We start from the raw sequence: 21,970 nt of genomic DNA on the forward strand, positions 1-21,970 counted from the left end.
TAAAGGATTTTTTAATTTACAAGATTACCAAACAATGACATGCCAGCAACAAACGCTGACAATACACATCCAAGGGTTATTGATAAAAGTATTAAAGCCAAGCATTGTAATTTTGATTTGTGTAAAGTGAGTGTGGAAGAAGTGAAATCATGTCTGTTGTCAATCAACAATGACAAGCCACCAGAGTCTGACAACCTAGATGGAAAATTACTGAGGATAATAGCGGACGATACTGCCACTCCTATTTGCCATATCTTCAGTGTAAGTCTACTAGAAGGTTTGCTTCCCTCCAGGCCTGAGGGTACAAGTAATTCCGCTACCCAAGAATAGTAAAGCCCCCTTTACTGGCTCAAATATCCGACAATCAGCCTGTTACCAACCCTTAGTAAACTTTTGGAAAAAATAGTGTTTGGCCAGATACAATGCTATTTCACAGTAAACAAATTGACAACAGAATTTCAGCATGCTTATAGGGAAGGACATTCAACAAGCACAGCACTTACACAAATGACTAATTGGCTGAGAGAAATTGATGCTAAAAAGATTGGGGGGCTGTTTTGCTAGACTTCAGTGTGGCATTTGACATTATCGATCATAGTCGGACATCTTTTTCCAAGATGGCGTAGCAGTCGGACGTCTGTTTTGTCAATGTATACATATTTTTCTTTGTATATATGTTTAATCTCAATTTCCATCTATGGACTGAACATACTCTCCTGCAACCCGCCCCACTCAATGTGGTACGAATCTGCAATTTTTTTATACTTTAGAACCAGAACCCCCATCAGTAGCTAACTAGCTAGTAGTCAGTCAGCCACTGCTCGCAGTCATTACCGTTAACTTGGACATTAGCACAGTGCGATATCAACCCAGAGCATATCGGACTGCTTTTTCTCTACCACATCTCTGGATTCCAACGGCAAGCTCTGAACCTCTACACCGGCTCATCGCAGCTAACTAGCTGCTATCCGAGTGACTGCTCCTGGCTAACATCTCTGTCCCGAAGCAAGCACCAGTTAGCCTCGAGCTAGACCCATCTCCCGGGCAGCTGAAGAAGTCAATCAGCCATTTCTTGGGCTACAATACCTCTTTTGCCATTTGGCCGATCCATCACGACTGGTCTGCCGACGTAACCGTCCAAAGGGGTTTCAACGGGCTCTTCCATTGCGACATCCCCCGGATGCCCATCTGCTAGCCCCAGCCCGCAAGCTGTCTGATTCGCCGTGTCTCCAGCTCGTAGCTACTCACTGGACCGTATGATCACTCGGCTATACATGCCTCTCCCTAATGTGAATATGCCTCGTCTATTGCTGTTTTGGTTAGTGATTATTGTCTTACTTCACTGTAGAGCCTTCAGCCATGCTCAATATGCCATGTTCCACCCCCCCCACACATGCGGTAGCCTCACCTGGCTTAAATGGTGCCTCTAGAGACAAAACCTCTCCTCACTCAATGCCTAGGTTTACTTCCACTGTACTCACATCCTACCATACCTTTGTCTGTACATTATGCCTTGAATCTATGCTATCGTGCCCAGAAATCTGCTCCTTTTACTCTGTTCCGAATGTGCTAGATGACCAGTTCTTATAGCCTTTAGCCACACCCTTATCCTACTTCTCCTCTGTTCGTCTGGGGATGTAGAGGTTAACCCCTGCAGCCCCCAGCACCACTCCCATTCCCCAGGCGCTCTCATTTGTTGACTTCTGTAACTGTTAAAGCCTTGGTTTCATGCATATTAACATTAGAAGCTTCCTCCCTAAGTTTGTTTTATTCACTTCTTTAGCACACTCTGCCCACCTGGCTTAGGAAGGCCACTAAAAATCCTGAAATTTCCATCTCTAACTATAACAATTGCCTAAAGGGGTGGAGTTAGCCTGCAGAGTTCTGTCATACTATCCAAGTTTGTGCCCAAACAATTCGAGCTTCTACTTTTAAAAACCCACCTTTCCAGAAATAAGTCTCTCACAGGTGCTGCTTGTTATAGACCCCCTTCAGCACACAGCTGTGTCCTGGACACTATGTGAATTTTTTGCCCCCCATCTATCTTCAGAGTTTGTACTGTTTGGTGACCTAAACTGGGACATGCTTAAAACCCTGGCCGCCCTACAATCTAAACTAGATGCCCTCAATCTCACACAAATGATCAAGGAACCTACCAGGTACAACCCTAAATCCGTAACCATGGGCACCCTCTTAGATATCATCCTGACCAACTTGCCCTCTAAATAACCCTCTGCTGTCTTCAACCAGGATCTCACTACCTCATTGCCTGCGTGCGTAATCAAACGACCACCCCTCATCACTGTCAAACGCTCACTAAAACACTTCAACGAGCAGGCCTTTCTAATCGACCTGGCCCGGGTATCCTGGAAGGATATTGACATCATCCCTTCAGCAGAGGATGCCTGGTTGCTCTTTAAAAGTGCTTTCCTCGCCATCTTAAATAAGCATGCCACATTCAAAAAATATAGAACTAAGAACAGATAATGCCCTTGGGTCACCCCAGACTTGACTGCCCTTGACCAGCACAAAAACATCCTGTGGCGTTCTGCATCAAATAGCCCCCGCGATATGCAACTTTTCAGGGAAGTCCAACCAATATACTCAGTCAGTTAGGAAAGCTAAAGCTAGCTTTTTCAAACAGAAATGTGCATCCTGTAGCACTACAGTGTCCCAAAACTTTTTGGAATTAAACTCCATGGAGAATAAGAGCATCTCCTCCCAGCTGCCCACTGCACTGAGGTTAGGAAACACTGTCACCACCGATAAATATACGATCGATAATTTCAATAAGCATTTTTCTACGGCTGGCCATGCTTTCCACCTGGCTACCCCTACCCTGGCCAACATCTCAGCACCCTCTGCAGCAACTTACTTACTCCTTCACCCAAATCCAGACAGCTGATGTATGAAAGAGCTGCAAAATCTGGATCCCTACAAATCAGCTGGGCTAGACAATCTGGACCCTCTTCTAAAATTATCCACCGAAATTGTTGCAACCTCTATTACTAGCCTATTCAACCTCTCTTTCGTATTGTCTGAGATCCCCAAGAGATTGGAAAGCTGCTGCGGTCATCCCCCTCTTCAAAAGGGGAGAGACTCTAGACCCAAACTGTTATAGACCTATATCCGTCCAAGACTTGGTCTTCGAAAACCAAGTTCACAAACAGATCACCAACCATTTGGTGATCACAAACAGATCACCAACCAACCATTTCGAATCCCACCGTAACTTCTCCACTATGCAATCTGGTTTCCGAGCTGGTCATGGGTACAACTCAGCCACGCTCAAGGTCCTAAACGATATCACAACCGCCATCGATAAAAGATAGCACTGTGCAGCAGTCTTCATAGACCTGGCCAAGGCCTTCGACTCTGTCAATCACCACATTCTTATCGGCAGACTCGATAGCCTTGGCTTCTCAAATGACTGCCTCGTCTGGTTCACCAACCACTTCTCAGAGTTCCCTGTGTCCAATTGGAGGGCCTGTTGTCCAGACCTCTGGCAGTCTTTATGGGGGTGCCACAGGGCTCAATTCTTGGGCCGACTCTTTAATCTGTATATATCAATGTCGTCGCTCTTGCTGCTGGTGATTCTCTGATCCACCTCTATGCAGACAACACCATTCTGTATACATCTGGCCCTTCTTTGGACACTGTGTTAACAAACCTCCAAACGAACTTCAATGCCATACAACATTCCTTCCATGGCCTCCAACTGCTTTTAAATGCTAGTAAAACTAAGTGCAACCTCTTCAACCGATCGCTGCCCGCATCCTCCCGCCCGACTAGCATCACTACTCTGGACGGTTCTGACTTAGAATATGTGGACAACTACAAATACCTAGGTGTCTTGTTAGACTGTAAACTCTCCTTCCAGACTCACATTAAGCATCTCCAATCCAAAATGAAATCTAGATTCGGCATTCCTTTTTCGCAACAAAGCCTCCTTCACTCATGTTGCCAAACAGACCCTCGTAAAACTGACGATCCTACCGGTCCTTGACTTCGGCAATGTCATTTACAAAATAGCCTCCAGCACTCTACTCAGCAAACTAGATGTAGTCTATCACGGTTCCATCCGTTTTATCACGAAAGCCACATATACTACGTACCACCTCGACCTGTATGCTCTCGTCACTTCGTATTCGTCGCCAAACCCACTGGCTCCAAGTCAGCTATAAGTCTTTGCTAGGTAAAGCCCTACCTTATCTCAGCTCAGCTCACCATAGCTACACCCACCCGTAGCACATGCTCCAGCAGGTATATTCCACTGGTCATCCTCAAAGCCATCACTTACTTTGACCGCCTTTCCTTCCGTTATGGCTTTGAGTAAAGCCAGTGTATCTATGTATGCTGATGACTCAACACTACACTTCAGCTACTACAGCAACTGAAATGACTGCAACACTTAACAAAGAGCTGCAGTTAGTTTCGGAAAGGGTAGCAAGGAATAAGTTAGTCCTAAATAATTATATAACTACAAGCATTGTATTTGGGACAAATCATTCACTAAACTTCAACTAAGTCTTGTAATAAATATTGTGGAAATTGAGCAAGTTGAGGTGACTAAACTACTTGGAGTAACCCTGGATTGTAAACTGTCATGGTCAAAACATGTTGATACAACAGTAGCTAAGATGGGGAGAAGTCTGTCCATAATAAAGCGCTGCTCTGCCGTCTTGACAACACTATCAAAAAGGCATGTCCTAAAGGTCCTAGTTTTTTCGCACCTGGACTACTGTTCAGTCGTGTGGTCAGGTGCCACAAAGAGGGACCTAAGCTTGGCTGGCCCTTGAATGTACATGGAGAGCTAAAATTAATTCTGCCAGGTATCTTAGTGGTTAGAGCGTTGGGCCAGTAACCGAAAGGTTGCTAGATCGAAACCCCGAGCTTACAAGGTAAAACTATGTTTTTCTGCCCCTGAACAAAGGCATTTAACCCACTGTTTCTAGGCCGCCATTGTAAATAAGAATTTGTTCTTAACTGACTTGCCTAGTTAAAGGTTAAATAAAATAAATAATAATATGCATGTCAATCTCTCATGGCTCAAAATGAAGAGATTGACTTCATCACTACTTGTTTTTGTAAGAGGTATTGACAAGCTGAATGTATCGAGCTGTCTGTTTAAACAACTAGCACACAACTCGGACACCCATGCATACCCCACAAAACATGCCATGAGGTCTCTTCACAACCCCCAAGTCCAGAACAGATTATGGGAGGCACACAGTACTACATAGAGCCATGACTACATGGTACTCTGTTCCACAACAAGTAACTGATACAAGAAGTAGAATCAGATTGGAAAAACAGGTAAAATGCACCTTATGGAACCACGGGCACTGGTGAAGAGGCACACACACACAGGTACAGACACGCAAACTCACACACTCTACGTGTACGTCATTTAGCAGACACTCTTATCCACCAGAGCGACTTACAGTAGTGGGTGGTTACATTTTCACTTGTACTGGTTCCCTGTGGGACTAAAACCCATCACCCTGGCGTTGCAAGTGCCATGCTCAAGCCAACTAAGCCACACAATATAATATATAATATAATATTGTTATATAGTGGTATCATACATTTTGTTTTGTGCATTTGTGGTGGTGTAACACTTTTATATGTACGTTTTTATATTTTGATGAATGCGTAATATACGTGTCTTAATGTGTTTGTACCCCTGGAAGAGTAGCTGCTTCCTTGGCTAATGGGGATCCCTATTAAAAATACAAATACCATTCCCAATGCTAACAACCATTGGTAGTGCTAACACATGCGGGTGTGTGTCTTTTCCCGTAGGAGTGAGTATGACGGAGATCTGCAGTCCCAGCTGCTGAACAAAGCCAATGAGGAGGACAAGAACTGCAGCAGGGCTCTCGCAGTGGTCAGTGCAGTGGTCAGAGCTGCCAAGGATCTCCTTCACAGGGCGTTCACTGTCGATGGTAAGAACTGAGAGCTCTCTGTGAAGGCAAAATCTGTCAATGTTATTTTCATAATAAGTGACGTATGACAGGAGGGACATCAAACTATAGCCTAATGGCAAATTGTTCACACACATTGTAGCATATGGGTCTCTGTACGAAAATGCCCACCTAGCCTGGCGAGCGTTCCAACACAATGTACACACATATTGTAGCATAAAACCGATAATTGTAGCAAAAAAAAAAGTATATTTTCAGAGCGATAACGTTACACATGCCCGCATGCCTTCTGTAGACCCGTCTGAAGTTTGCTAGAGAGCATTTGGTTGATCCAGAAGAAGATTGGGAGAATGTCATGTGGTCAGATGAAACCAAAATATTTTTTTTTTGTAAAAAATGCTGAGTTGCATCCAAAGAACACCAAACCTACTGTGAAGCATGGGGGTGGAAACAGCATGCTTTGGGGCTGTTTTTCTGCAAAGGGACCAGGACGACTGATCCGTGTAAAGGAAAGAATGGGGCCATGTATTGTGAGATTTTGAGTGAAAACCTCCTTCCATCAGCAAGGGCAAGTCTTTCAGCATGACAATGATCCCAAACACACCGCCCGGGCAACGAAGGAGTGGCTTCGTAAGAAGCATTTCAAGGTCCTGGAGTGGCCTAGCCAGTCTCCAGATCTCAACCCCATAGAAAATCTTTGGAGAGAGTTGAAAGTCCGTGTTGCCCAGCAACAGCCCCAAAACATCACTGCTCTAGAGGAGATCTGCATGGAGGAATGGGCCAAAATACAAGCAACAGTGTGTGAAAACCTTGTGAAGACTTACAGAAAACGTTTGACCTCCGTCATTGCCAACAAAGGGTATATAACAAAGTATTGAGAAACTTTTGTTATTGACCAAATACTTATTTTCCACCATACTTTGCAAATAAATTCATAAAAAATCCTACAATGTGATTTTCTGGATTTATCACTCCACTCAGCAACCAGCTGTTTGAGCTGCATGCTCTCGCTGCCCGACAGGTGATACTCCAGTCAAACTATAGGCTCTTTGTGCGGTGTACAAAAATACATGTGCCAATTTTAATTCCACTACATTATTCAAATGAACCTAGAATTGGTTATTCATGACCGTTGCATTTGTTTCAGCGGATAACCGACTAGTTATTGTGCTCCTCATTCCTGAAATGACCTCCAGGATATATAACAGCTGGATATATTAGACCTGGTCTCATTAGGTAACTTTAAGACTTTAATACAGGACATATTCATTGTGGACTGCACTTGTAAAGTATAATAATTCTGATCTGTCATATGTCATTGTATCTGTTTCAACTGTTGATTTTTGTAACAGGGCCCCATTGAAAAAGAGACTGCTCTCAACTGGGATTCCCTGTATAAATAATGTTTAAAACAAAAAGAAAACCATCCCTATATGTCTTTGTTATTAAAACCTGTGCTCCTGTCTGAAGCAGAGGACATCCCTGAGCTGCTGAGCTCTTCCAGCCTGTTCTCCATGCTGCTCCCCCTCATCCTGGCCTACATCGGCCCTGTGGCTGCCTCAGTACCCAAGGTGAGATGTGGTAAAAATATATGTGAAATGGGCTTTACATTTTTTTTACTGCTGTATCTCGTCAAAGGTCCCCAAGGTGAGAGCAAGGTGTTTTTTTTTATTTCTAGATGATGCACATTGATCCAGCCTAGCACTCTTTTTGAAGCTAGCTTTTTGTTTATCAATGGTCAAAGCAAACCCAAAACGACTGTCAATAATCACACACAACAAGGGGGTGCTTTCCTGGGGTGACAGATCTGGACCATCTCCACATTGAGCTCTGGACATAGCTCTTTGAGGAACCTTTGCAGGAGGATGGAAGGTAGACGCTTGTTGGCACTGGTCTCCTGAAGTGTGTTGAAGACCTTGATGCTGCCATATCTGGCTTTCTGCTTTACTGTAGTTCATCTGGAATGTTGAGTAGCTTCTGTTGGGCTCTCTCCAATGAGTGTTCCTCCAACCCTCTTGAACATGCCTCTGTGCTCAAAGATCTCCCCTATGAGAATGAAGAAGGGTCATGCCCCGCTCTTCCTATCTGTCTCATCCTCATAGTCAGGCAGGTCACTGTCATCCTCAGTCTCCTCTTGGTAGGATAACAAGTCTTCAGGCAGCCATCGTCTTCAGGAAGTGACCTTCAGGTGCTCCGGAGAGGGGCTAAGGAAGGCATAGAGCGCCTAGCTCTGACACATCCGCTCGTCGGTCGGCATTTTAGTATTGAGCTGATCTTTTGACTACTTAAGGAATATTTGGTCAACAGATTTGAATGGCAGTTTACTGATGGAGGGCAGCTGGACTTTTTTCAAGGAGGGGAAAAAGTTGGTAATCTTCCTGTGCAGTGCCTGAAACCCTGTGAGCTACCTGGTTATGCTCTTCCGGCTGTTCTTGAAGTCACACCTTTGCAGGAGGCTCACACTGATGAAGTTACATGGCATCTTCTCCTCAGCCCTGGTGAGGAGGGTCCTCCTGTACCCCAGTTTGAGGAATGTGCAGCTGCAAGTCGTTGTGCTCCTTCTCCATGGCCCCTATCTCCTCATTCATTTAAGCTACTTTATAGAGGTCTTCATGGATCCAAAAGGTTACACCCGTTTCAAAGTGGACCTGGGGCTTTCCCACCCAAAATGCATAAACAAATTAATATAGAGACTTGTTCTGAAAAGGCCCGAGGATAACTAGACCCCTTCTGTATAGACCTGGTTGTATCAGACCCGGTCCGATCCGAATGAGGGAAGCAGCAGAAAAGTACATTTTAAGCTACTTTATTAACCAGAGCTGATAAAGGGAGAGAGAGAGAGGTTGCTGCTCTAGCAGGGACTGTGCTGCGGGAGAGACGGCAACCAACCAAGGCGACTCGCGCTATAGTAGATAGCTGTTATTTATCATCCAATGCGATTACGTCATACATTGCTTAATTTGTAAATCGGGAGATGCCGGAACAAAAATTGTGAGTGTGGTGACCTAGCTAGCTCTGAGGTATCAGAACGCATACATAAAAATCAAATAATAAATTATAATAAAGCATTGCATGCATATCACATTTGCATAGAGAAGTAGAGTAGAGGCACTAAGAAGTTGCACACATGGTGAGGAAGATTTTAGTGGCCTAGGAACATTTAGCCTTTTATAAACGCATTTCATTGCAATTCTAATCATTTTGCATGACTAGACTGTCAGAATATTTTTTATTGAAATGACAGGCTACTTTGACACTGAGAATCTGAGATAAATAAAAACAACCTTCTCTTGAATCCATCAATAGCCTAGACCTAGGTGTGTGGAGACGCACATATTGTAGGCTATATTTTGAGGAGGAAATTATAGTCCTAAAAATGCTCACCCAGTGATGCGCAGCTCACTTGCCGGTGATGGCCGATGCGTTCGTGCCAAAAGCCTATCTCGCTGTTATTTTACTTTATAAAATAATATTTGGAAGTTGATCAAATATTTTGGTTGCATACATATTAGTCTTCTCTTTTCAGCAGGGTCCATTTGCATTCCAACCTGTTTTCCTGCAAATCAAATCAAATGTATTTATAAAGCCCTTTTTACATCAGCAGATGTCACAAAGTGCTTCTACATAAACCCAGCCTAAAATCCAAACAAGCAAGCATATATATATAAACACTATCCTTAGAATGTTGCGTCACTTGCTGGACACAGGAAAGGGCTTAAACACAGATTATCATTGCATCTTAAACAATAGGCATTATAAAGTGAATACAGGTCAGGTTTTTCAATAATTTGTTCACCATTTCCCAATGAAGACCCTCAGTCAGTGCTGCACACTTATTTTCACACAGAAATATGTCATTAAGACTGTCGAAACAGACTAATGAAGCATACATTTTTTTTGCTACCCCTGTTGACATCAGAGGTGCGTCCAACTTCACAGATGCATTAGCAATGAACAGATTTTTTTTTTTAAATACGATTTCTGAATTACTTAAACTTACTAGAATAACATTTTTATTTTAAATATTGCGAAAGGCCTGTTAAAACTTCTTATGGCTGGGGGCAGTATTGAGTAGCTTGGATGAAAGGTGCCCAGAATAAACAGCCTGCTCCTCAGTGACAGTTGCTAATATATGCATAGTATTATTAGTGTTAGATAGAAAACACTCTGAAGTTTCTAAAACTGTTTGAATGATGTCTGTGAGTATAACATAACTCATATGGCAGGCAGAAACCTGAGAAGAAATCCAAACAGGAAGTGGGAAATCTGAGTGGTCGATTTTCAACCCAGCCCCTATTGGATACACAGTGGGATATGGATTAGGTTGCACTTCCTTGGGCTTCCACTAGATGTCAACCGTCTTTAGAAACTTGAATCAGGCTTCTACTGTGTTGTGGAGCCGGATGGGAGCTCTTTGAGTCAGTGGTCTGGAAGAGAGCCAGGTCCTGGTCACGCGCATTTCACATGATAGCGACCTGCGTTCCATGGCTTCCCGACAGACAATGGAATTCTCCGGTTGGAACGTTATTTAAGATTTATGATAACAACATCCTAAAGATTGATTCTATACTTAGTTTTACAAGTTTATTGGACTTGGACTCATTTGACGTTCAGCTGGACCTTCATGAGCGTTTTAGATTTGTGTACTAAACGCGCTAACAAAAGTAGCTACTTGGACATAAATAATGGACATTATCGAACAAATCAAGCATTTATTGTGGAACTGCGATTCCTGGGAGTGCATTCTGATGAAGATTATCAAAGGTAAGTGAATATTTCTAATGTTATTTCTGATTTCTGTTGACTCCAACATGGCGGATAATTTAAAAAAAATTCTGAGCGCCGTCTCAGATTATTGCATGGTTTGCTTTTTCCGTAAAGTTTTTTAAAAATCTGACACAGCGGTTGCATTAAGAAGAGGTATATCTATATTTCCATGTCTAAGAATTGTATTTTCATCGACATTTATAATGAGTATTTCTGTAAAATGATGTGGCTCTCTGCAATATCACCGGATGTGTTTGGAACTAGTGAACGTAACGCACCAATATATACTGAGATTTTTTTTAAATAAATATGCACTTTATCGAACAAAACATGCATGTATTGTGTAACATGAAGTCCTATGAGTGTCATCTGATGAAGATCATTAGGTTAGTGATTCATTTTATCTCTATTTGTGCTTTTTGTGACTCCTCTCTTTGGCTGGAAAAATGGCTGGGTTTTTCTGAGTTGCTGGTGACCTAACATAATCATTTGTGGTGCTTTCGCTGTAAAGCCTCTTTGAAATCGGACACTGTGGTGGGATTAACAACAGGATTACCTTTAAAACGGTATAAAATACATGTATGTTTGAGGAATTTTAATTATGAGATTTCTGTTGTTTTCCACTTTCACTGGCTGTTGTCATATCGATCCCGTCAACAGGATTGCAGCCCTAAGAAGTTTTTACTGCATACTGTTTATTGTATTATATCAGGCCCTTACTCTACTACCACATATCTACAATGTAAAACCCATGTGTACTGTATTGCACGTATGTTATCGTGTGTATGCATATGTTTGTTACTTCACTTCCTGCTGTTCCATAAGGTGTATTTTTATCTGTTTTTAAATCTGATTCTACTGCTTGCATCAGTTACCTGATGTGGAATAGAGTACCATGTAGTCATGGCTCGATGTAGTACTGTACGCCTCCCATGGTCGTGTTCTGGACTTGGGGACTGTGAAGAGACCCCTAGTGGCATGACTTGTGGGGTGTGCATTAGGGATGCACAATATATCGGTGAACATATTGGAATTGGACGGTATTAGCTCAAAATGCCGACTTCGGTATCGGCCCAAAGTCTACTATGATGTGCAAAACGAATGTCAAAGCTAACGTGCATACCTATATAATGTAGGTAGGTACATGATGTGATAACGCCACGTAACATGTTGCGCTACATGTGCAACACAGCATTCGTAACTTAGCTCACATTGTCTGCTGTATGGATCGAGTATTCAACAAGTCCAGCAGTCATTTGGAAGAGTAAGAACATTTCAGCGAGACTCCAAGGCGAAATCCAATAACCTTTCTGGCGCAGGAGTTCCGCTAGCGACCCACCTTGACAACATCCTGTGAAATTGCAGAGCGCCAAATAAAAAAATACAGAAATAGTCATAATAAACATTCATAAAAAATACAAGTGTTATACATCAGTTTAAAGATGAACTTGAATCCAGCCGCATCGTCAGATTTCAAAAAGGCTTTAAGGCGAAAGCATACCATGCGATTATCTGAGGACAGCGCCCCGCTTACAAAAACATACAAACATTTTACAACCAAGTAAAGGAATTACAAAAGTCAGAAATAGCGATAAACTTAATCACTTACCTTTGAAGATCTTAATATGGTTGCAGTCACAAGCGTCTCAGCTATACAATAAATGTTCATTTGTTCGATAAAGTCCCTCTTTATATCCCAAAAACTCAGTTTGACGCGTTTTGCTCAGTAATCCACTGGCTCAAAGACGGTCAAAACATGCAGACGAAAACATCCTAATATTAGCGGTAAAGTTCATCAAAACATGTCAAATGATGTTTATAATTAATCCTCAGGTTGTCAATTGTCAAAATAATTGCTAATATTCCAACCGGACAATAGTGTATTCAACAGAAAGGAAAAACAACGAAGGGCGAGCACTCGGTCACGCGCACCAACCAGCTCTACATTCTACCTCAGTTCACTGACAGAAAGGTCTCATTCTTTCATTTTTCAGAAAACAAGCCTGAAACGATGTCTAAAGACTGCAGTTCCTATGGCTTCCACTAGATGTCAATCTGGATCCTAACCCATTAGGTACTCTATATGCATTCAATTGAAAATACCCACATCAAAAAAATCCCACTTCCTGGATGGATTTTCCTCAGGTTTTTGCCTGCCATATCAGTTCTGTTATACTCAGACATTATTTTAACAGTTTTGGAAGTTGAGTGTTTTCTATCCAAATCTACCAAACAATAAATAAGGCTTATAGCAAATGCAGCATATGGCATTAATTTTTCACATTTAAATAGCACTTTTCAGTTGTGCTCAAATCATGCCATTCCATGAGCGCAGCATTTATTTTTCAACTCAAATCAATGAGCCCAATTAGTCCTGCATGACATCAAAATCAAAAACAACAGGGTAGGGCTGGCTAATAGGTCCTTTGTTTAACCTGAACATGACCCCAAAACTATTTGGATAATCTATACTTCCATATTTCCAAGTCCTATTCTTGAAGATTAAGGGGTATATTATTTATTGGAATGACTGGAATTCTAGACTTTTTTTTTTTAACGCCAAGATAGTAAAATTCATTGCCCTTGACAATGAACCGTTTTCTGTCGTGGGTGGTCGAGCACCGGTACACACTACCAAGTGCGCTATTTTTCAGATGTTGTCCTACCGGAGTTACACAGTAATAGCGTCACTGCTATTAGCTTCACAACATACTATGGAACGCCGTTTGGGTCTTTGCGTGTCAAAAAAGATACACGTCAAATTACACTATTTGACAATGACACTATTTGACGCATTAAATAAGCTTTTAACTTGACACGTCAAATAACACAGTTCTATTATATAATTTGTGTGTTCTGTATTTGCACGTGCAAGCCAAGCTCCACCACTACTATCAGTAGCACTGTCAAAGCTGTACAAAAAAGTCTGCAAACACCGGCCACGAACGATGTGTTTACAGTACCGCGTTGGTAATAAAGCATTATTTGTTTGACCGCAACTTCTGGGGTAGCTAGCTTTAGCTAAATACCTAGCTAGCACCAATCCAACCAGCCTGAAAACAATGACCAGTAGAAACTGCAGTCATTTTCATTATTCTTAGCAATGATTTAGGAATTATTGTGAGTAAGTATTAGCTAGGTTGCCACTTGTTGTTCACTTATTGAAATTGAACTTCAGTTCATGAAAGTAAATAGCTAGCCAGATACTTAACCCTGTTGCCCAAAGCTAACGTTATAAGCTGCCAGCTAGCTTCATCTGGATAGTGAGCCTCGACCGGACCGGGTTATGTGTTGTGAAGTTAGCCACAATAAGGATTAGGCACAATAGTGGAATTTGGCGTTTGCCTTCAAAATAAAAGTACCTCTTTGAATGTGATGCAGAAGGTTACAATTGGTGACATCATGCTATATATAGACTAGATAATGTTAAACAAGGTTGGAATGTGAAGCAATGAAATGGGGTATCAGTCTACTCGGTGACACCCACATAACACAACTGTGAAGAGTTTACACAAATATTAGCATTGTAGCTCTTAACAAGGGACTGTGACTGTGGGAAATCACCTTCCCAGTCAGCCTATTGTGTGTATTGACATTCATATTGCACTGTACAGCTTTACTTAAGGATTGGGGAGCAATGAAATGGGGTATCAGTCTACTCAATACCTAAGACATTTTTTCCCAACGTCCTCCTCAGAGTTATCAGACTCAAACATTCACGCAGTATTGCTTTTATTGGCAATAGTGTTCAATACTAGAGTTGTAAACTTTCTGGTAAATTTCCAGAATTTTGATTAAATTCATCAAAAACGTATCCTATAACAGTGAACCTTTTTTGTGGGATACACATAAGGCAAGTCTAGGTATTGTGGCATATTTCGGTTCAAGTATCCCCAATTCAATGGAATTGCAACCCTCTGCATGCACAGTCCATTCTTCCATCACATGTGCAGTGCACTGTTCCATCACATGTACAGCTGATTCTCAAGATCTTGCACACTAATGAGATGCTATTGAGCCCACAATACTTCACTGTCTGAGCCAAGGACTACATGCTGCCTGGTAAGTTTTGATTACAGTACTGGGTGAATATATTTTAAATAGTAGTGAATAGGCACCTAGTAAATAGTAGCCTACAGCAAAGTATGTTTAAATCATTTCTAACTTGTTAACAATTTCTGATAGTTATTTTTTGCTACCATGTGGGTTTTAGCTTGCTTGAGCCTGCTAACTGAGGAGTGTTAATTCACCTGTTTTCATACATGTTTCATTTTAAAACATTTCTTACAAAGGAGTTGTTTACTCTAACTGCTTAACTATTTATCTGTACGTGGAATTGTATTTGGGTTATTTTTACAAAACAAACTTCTAATCTTTACAGGAACATGCCACAAGCACTATCTGATGTGTGGGAACATTTCACTGCAGCTAATGTACAAGGAAAAGCTGTGTACATTTGCAAATACTGTGCCAAATCATATGTAAAGAATGTAACAAAGATGCAGAATCATCTGGCCAAGTGCATAAAGTTCCCTCAGCGCTCACAACAAGCAACCTCTAACAAAAGTCCCTCTACTTCTATTTGATCTTAAAATGATGAATAAGAAACCTTATCGACAGCAACAGCTCATGGTCCTGGAATCAGATGTTTTTTTGACTCAATGGAGGAAGGTTGTCAGAGAAATGCTGATGAATGTCTTGCTCGAGCTGTGTATGCAACTGGTTCACCTCTGATGCTCACATGCAATGTGTATTGGAAGAGATTTCTGAATGTTCTTCACCCAGCATACACCCCTCCAACCAGACATGCTTTATCTACTTATTTGCTGGATGCAGAGTTCAAGTGAAGGTCAAGCAAATCATAGGAAAAGCAAACTGTATTGCAATCATCTCTGATGGGTGGTCGAATATTTGTGGGCATGGAATAATTAACTACATCTCCACCTCTCAACCAGTATTCTACAAGAGAACAGACACAAGGGACAACAGACATGCCGGTCTTTACATTGCAGATGAGCTGAAGGCAGTCATCAATGACCAGAAGGTATTTGCATTGGTGACAGACAATGCTGCAAACTTGAAGGCTGCTTGGTCTAAAGGAGTCCTACCCTCATGTCACACCCATTGGCTGTGCTGCTCATGCATTGAATATCCTCCTCCTCAAGGACATCATGGCATTGAAAACAATGGATACACTCTACAAGAGAGCAAAGACAATGGCTGGGTATGTGAAGGGTCATCAAGTTATAGCGGCAATCTACCTCACCAAGCAAAGTGAGAAGAATAAGTACACCACATTGAAGCTGCCCAGCAACACCCGTTGGGGTGGTGTTGCCATCACGTTTGTCAGTCTCCTGGAGGGGAAGGAGTCTCCAAGAAATGGCCATATCACAGTATGCCGATATGGACAGCCCCATCAAGAGGATCCTCCTGGATGATGTATTTTGGGAGAGTGGTAAGCAGCCTGAAACTCCTGAAACCTATAGCAGTAGCCATTGCACGGATTGAGGGAGACGATGTCATCCTCTCTGATGTTCAGACTCTGCTTGCAGATGTAAGAGAAGAAATCCGTACTGCCCTGCCCACTTCACTGTTGCTCCAAGCAGAGGAAACTGCAGTTTTGAAATGCATCAAAAAGTGAAGACTTCTGCCTGAAACCCATACACGTCGCAGCGTACATGTTGAACCCCAAGTATGCTGGCAAGAGCATCCTGTCTGGTGCAGAGATCAACAAGGCCTATGGTGTCATCACTACCGTGTCTCGCCACCTTGGCCTGGATGAGGGCAAGGTTCTTGTCAGTCTGGCGAAGTACACTTCCAAGCAAGGGCTTTGGAATAAAGATGCAATATGGCAGTCGTGCCAACATATCTCAGCTCTTTCCCTTGTTACCTCAATCATCCTCCAAATCCCACCAACATCAGCCGCCACAGAGCGCAAATGGTCATTGTTTGGGAACACGCACACCAAAGCACACAACAGGTTGACAAATTGGTGTCCATCCAGGCAAATTTGAGGCTTTTTGAGTCTATCAACAAACCATCCTCAACAAGGTTGGAAAGTGACAGTGAAGATGAGGCATCAGAGCCTGATGTTCAAGAGGTGGACATGAAGGTCCAGGGAGAGGACATGGAAGCCTGAGAGGAAGACAACCAAAGCTTTAGTCTAGAAACTATCATTTTACAGATGTATGTTGAAAATGTTTTGGGGAGATGTGATGGATCATTCAATATTCCCTTTTCATGTTCAGTGAAATCATCCCATGTCAACTCATTAATTAAAGTTCAATTAGTAACTAAGTAGTTTTTAAAATTATTTTTTATTGGAAGGATTTTATCATTTGCAATTATGTCTACTTATGATAAGGTAAAAGGTTTATGTTTCTGTCTCCAGATATGGTAAATCTGCATTTTAAATGTTATTAATATTAATTTGCATATTTCTGTTAATTCCCATATATTCCTGTTAATTCCCACGGAAAGTTTCCACCTCTGAATATTCCCAAAAATGTACAACCCTATTCAATACACATAGGTTGACAGTAAATGTCTCAATTCACATTTCTTTGAGTCCCACAATAAGAGCTACGACACTAATGTTCTCTGGGTGTCACTGAGTAGACTGATACCCCATGTCATTGATCCACAATCCATAGGTAAGACTGTACAGTGAAATAAGTACAGTTGAAGTCAGAAGTTTTTCACTATACACTATTCAGTTTTTCACTATTCCTGACATTTAATCCTAATAAAAATTCCCTGTTTTAGGTAAGTTAGGATCACCGCTTTATTTTAAGAATGTGAAATGTCAGAATAATAGAGAATGATTTATTTCAGCTTTTATTTCTTTCATCACATTCCCAGTGGTAACTATTTTATTTAACTATTTAACGGTTCTAGAATGCTTAAAAGGCCGCACAAATTTTAGGAAGTTAAAGCTTGGTCGCAAATGGGTCTTCCAAATGGACAATGACACCAAGCATACTTGCAAAGTAGTGACAAAATGGCTTAAGGACAACAAAGTCAAGGTATTGGAGTGGCCATCACAAAACCCTGACCTCAATCCTATAGAAATTCTGTGGGCAGAACTGAAAAAACGTGTGCGAGCAAGGAGGCCAACAAACCTGACTCAGTTACACCAGCTCTATCAGGAGGAATGGGCCAAAATTCACCCAACTTATTGTGGGAAGCTTGTGGAAGGCTACCCGACAGTTTTGTCTTAGAATATGTGGACAACTACAAATACCAAGGTGTCTGGCTAGACTGTAAACTCTCCTTCCAGACTCACATTAAACACCTCCAATCCAAAATTAAATCTAGAATCAGCTTTCTATTTCGCAACAAAGCCTCCTTTCACTCACACCGCCAAACATACCCTTGTAAAACTGACTATCCTACCGATCCTTGACTTCGGTGATGTCATTTACAAAATACTCCAATACTCTACTCAGTAAATTAGATGCAGTCTATCACAGTGCCATCCTTTTTTGTCTCCAAAGCCCCATATACCACCCACCACTGCGACCTGTATGCTCTAGTCGGCTGGCCCTCGCAAAATATTTGTCACTCGACCCGCTGGCTCCAGGTCATAAGTCTTTGCTAGGTAAAGCTCCACCTTATCTCAGCTCACTGGTCACGATAACAACACCCACCCGTAGCACGTGCTACAGCAGGTATATCTCATTGGTCATCTCTAAAGCCAATACCTCTTTGGCCACCTTTCCTTACAGTTCTCTGCTGGCAATGACTGGAACGAACTGCAAAAATTGCTGAAGTAGGAGACATCTCCCTCACTAACTTTAAGCATCAGCTATCTGAGCACCTAAACCGATCGCTGCAGCTGTACACAGCCCATCTGTAAATAGCCCATCCAATCTACCGACCTCATCCTCATACTGTTTTATTTACTTTTTTGCTCTTTTGCACACCAGTATTTCTACTTGCACATCATCTGCACATCTATCACTCCAGTGTTAATCTGCTAAATTGTAATTACTTCGCTACTATGGCCTATTTATTGCCTTACCTCCTCACGGCATTTGCACACACTGTATATAGACTTTATTTTTTTCTATTGTGTTAATGACTGTACATTTGTTTATTCCATGTGTAACTCTGTTGTTTGTGTCGCACTGCTTTGATTTATCTTGGCCAGGTCGCAGTTGTAAATGAGAACTTGTTCTCAACTGGCCTACCTGGTTAAATAAAGGTGAAATAAAAAAGACAGGGATTTTTTACTAGGATTAAATGTCAGGAATTGTGAATAACTTTAAATGAATTTGGCTAAGGTGTATGTAAACATCCGTCTTCAACTGTATACCCGTTTCATTTGAGGACCAGGATGTTGACAGCTGTGCCGTAAATATTGCGAAATAGTTGGGAAGAGATTTTTGACGTACTGATTTCATGGTAAAGAGTGTATGAATTATTCAAGACTTCGCTCTTTTCAGCTAAAACTTGCCACCAACAAAATGTTGAATATTTGGGGCATACAGTCATCAAAGCTCTGCAGATTTTGTTGTGAGGATACAGAATCAATAGACCATTTATTTTGGTATTGCGCTCAGGTAGCCTGTTTCTGGTCTCAGGTTCAGGAATGGCTGAAAAAGCATAACATTGTTCTAAAATTGACACTAGAAATAGCACTGTTGGGAGATCTGGTCAATGACTTATATACTTATATACTAATACTCATATAAAAATATTTTTCTTCAACTCGCAATCTGTGGATTCTATTCGATTAGATTCAAATGGTATATTAAGTTAAGCATTAGGGGGTGCTATTACAATTTTTGGATGAAAAACTTTCCCGTTTTAGACAAGATATTTTGTCACGAAAAGATGCTCGACTATGCATATAATTGACAGCTTTGGATACAATGACTCCTTATATGGGTGTGAATGAGCTACGAATGAGCTTATGTTTTCCACGTATTCCCCAAGGTGTCTACAGCATTGTGACGTCTTTTTACGCATTTCCATTGAAGAATAGCCGTAAGGGACCATATATAGCAAGTGGTCACATGGTGTCTCCCGCAGAAAATCTTTCGTAAAATGGTAGCCTTTTTTCCAATCGCTTCTTATGAGAAACGAATTGCCTCGACGGATATATTATTGAATATATATGTTAAAAACACCTTGAGGATGGATCCTAAACAATGTTTGCTGTGTTTCTGTCGATATTATGGAGCAAATTTTGAAAAAAGTTTGTCGTTGTAGTGGTAGTATTTTCCGGTCGATTTCTCAGCCAAGCATGATGAACAAACGGGAGCTATTTCGCCTACAAAAATAATATTTTTGGAAAAAAGGAACATTTGCTATCTAACTGGGAGTCTCCTGAGTGAAAGCATCTGAAGTTCTTCAAAGGTAAATTATTTAATTTGGTTGCTTTTCTTATTTTCGTGAAAACGTTGCCTGCTGCCAGCAGAGCCTAGCATAGCATTATGCCATGATAAACTTACACAAATGCTTGTCTAGCGTTGGCTGTAACGCATATTTTGAAAAACTGAGATGACAGTGTTGTTAACAAAAGGCTACGCTTGTGTTTGAATATATTTAATTCATTTCATTTGCGATTTTCATGAATAGGAAAAGTTTCTAGGGGTATTTATGGCCGCTGCGTTATGCTAATTCGTTTGAGGCTATGATTACGATCCCGGATCCAGGATTGCTCGTCGCAAGAGGATTGGGGGACGGGGGCTTGGGGGAATGGAATTATTATATTGTATTCTATTTTTTTCTAGCAGTGGGAGGTGGTCTCTGATGGTTAAGGGGCAGCTCTCTGGGAACTGTGGGGGGGATCTTGGAGGGCTGGTAGCCTGGCGTTTGGGAGCTTGGGCCGGTGGCTGATAGGTTGCTGGTTCACGTCCCTGTTTTTGACCTTGAGAGATCTGTCGACGTGCCCTTGAGCAGGGCATTGACCCTGGTTGCCTCTGTGGGTCGCTTTGGATAGGAGTTTGTTAGATTACTGAATGTAATGTAAATGTTGAGCAGCTTCACTGCAAGTAGATTATTGAATATTAAAACATACCAACAAAAGTTATGTTCCACACTGTGTGGTTACAGAAAGTACACAATAAAGAGGAATTATTAGTAATTATAATAAAATATTAGCATATAGCAATGAGACAATATTACAATGAGGTAACATAATAACTGAAGAGCTCAAAGGCTCCCCAAAGGGGCAGAGTTATGCTAAACAAGCCAAATGAATACACAGGCCAATGCAACGATAAGGCCAGAGCAGCTTGAAAGGATACAACACAGGTTAATTCTTATTTGACAGCATTAGCATTGTTTTACAGAACTAATAGAACATTTTAACAATGATGGCGGCAATGTGGGTGCCAGCTGGAAAATGCACCAGGGGGAAAACTTTAGAGCCGGTTCTGTTCTGACTGGAGATCTTGACCTGAGGGAACCCTGGGGGAGTGCTTGGGCTCTCATCGAAGAGAGAAGTTTGTCCAGCTCATCCTCACCTTTGGCATTGCATGCCTCAAACATAAATTGTCCGCCATTGTGAAATGGACTACTTCTATGTGAATTAACACACCTCATTTCAAACTGTTGTTAGACAATCATGTACAATTGATCAGTTGAAACATAGCCTATAGATAATTAACAGGCATCGTGCCTTGGTTTGAGGGCAGGGCATGTTAACTGACCTGTTAAGTAACAATATAATTGTGGAACTGCGCGTAAGAACTCACACTGGGGGGACAGAGAGATATTTGGAACTCATACGTGAAAAGGTTCATCTTCATTCATATGCTTCCTCAAAGGGGAAAATACACACTGGAATCAGAGAACTCTCGAATCCAATAAGACTATCATAATATTCACTAAATTGGAAAGTGGCCCACCATTAGAAGGCCACTGAATAAGAAAGCCATAAACAAACAAAAATATGCAAAGATATAAAAGTAAAATCTTCCTAAAACTGTAAGAGTAAAGGTGACGTATCAGTAAGCCAGCACCAGTGATGTAGTGTAGGCTCAACCTGTATCGATGTTGTTGACTCACCATTTTATTTTATGAATAGCGATTATACACTTATAATGCAAAAGTAGCTATTTTTCATGAATGTTTACTTGTCTCCTGCCTTTTTCCTTTCTTACCCACCTATGGTATTTCCGCTATATCCCTGGCCATCGTTAATACAGTTTTCCATTGATAACTCTTATCATGTTAACTTGAAAGGGGGAGAGCAAGCGATGTAGGTGCCCAGTACTATTACCCCTATATGTCTAGATGTAAACGTGATTCAAGACCATACACTT

General features: G+C 41.5%; 1 protein-coding gene across 20 annotated transcripts in view; it reads left to right on the forward strand.

Moving 5' to 3' along the window:
- The window catches only part of mycbp2 (MYC binding protein 2), a 316,135-nt gene that overhangs the window by 210,227 nt on the left and 83,938 nt on the right, over window positions 1-21,970 (forward strand). For 10 of the 20 annotated variants that reach the window (XM_090215106.1, XM_090215110.1, XM_090215108.1 and 7 more), the window contains exons 36-37: window positions 5,806-5,948; window positions 7,398-7,498. In XM_090215106.1, coding sequence (XP_090071232.1) covers window positions 5,806-5,948; window positions 7,398-7,498 — 244 coding nt within the window. The remainder of the gene's footprint in view (window positions 1-5,805; window positions 5,949-7,397; window positions 7,499-21,970) is intronic. The other 10 variants (XM_090215104.1, XM_021578599.3, XM_090215107.1 and 7 more) reach the window with 1 other exon arrangement.

Source organism: Oncorhynchus mykiss, chromosome 22 (assembly GCF_057628025.1).
Source record: "Oncorhynchus mykiss isolate SJ-2025 chromosome 22, ASM5762802v1, whole genome shotgun sequence".
Taxonomy (NCBI): Eukaryota; Metazoa; Chordata; class Actinopteri; order Salmoniformes; family Salmonidae; genus Oncorhynchus; species Oncorhynchus mykiss.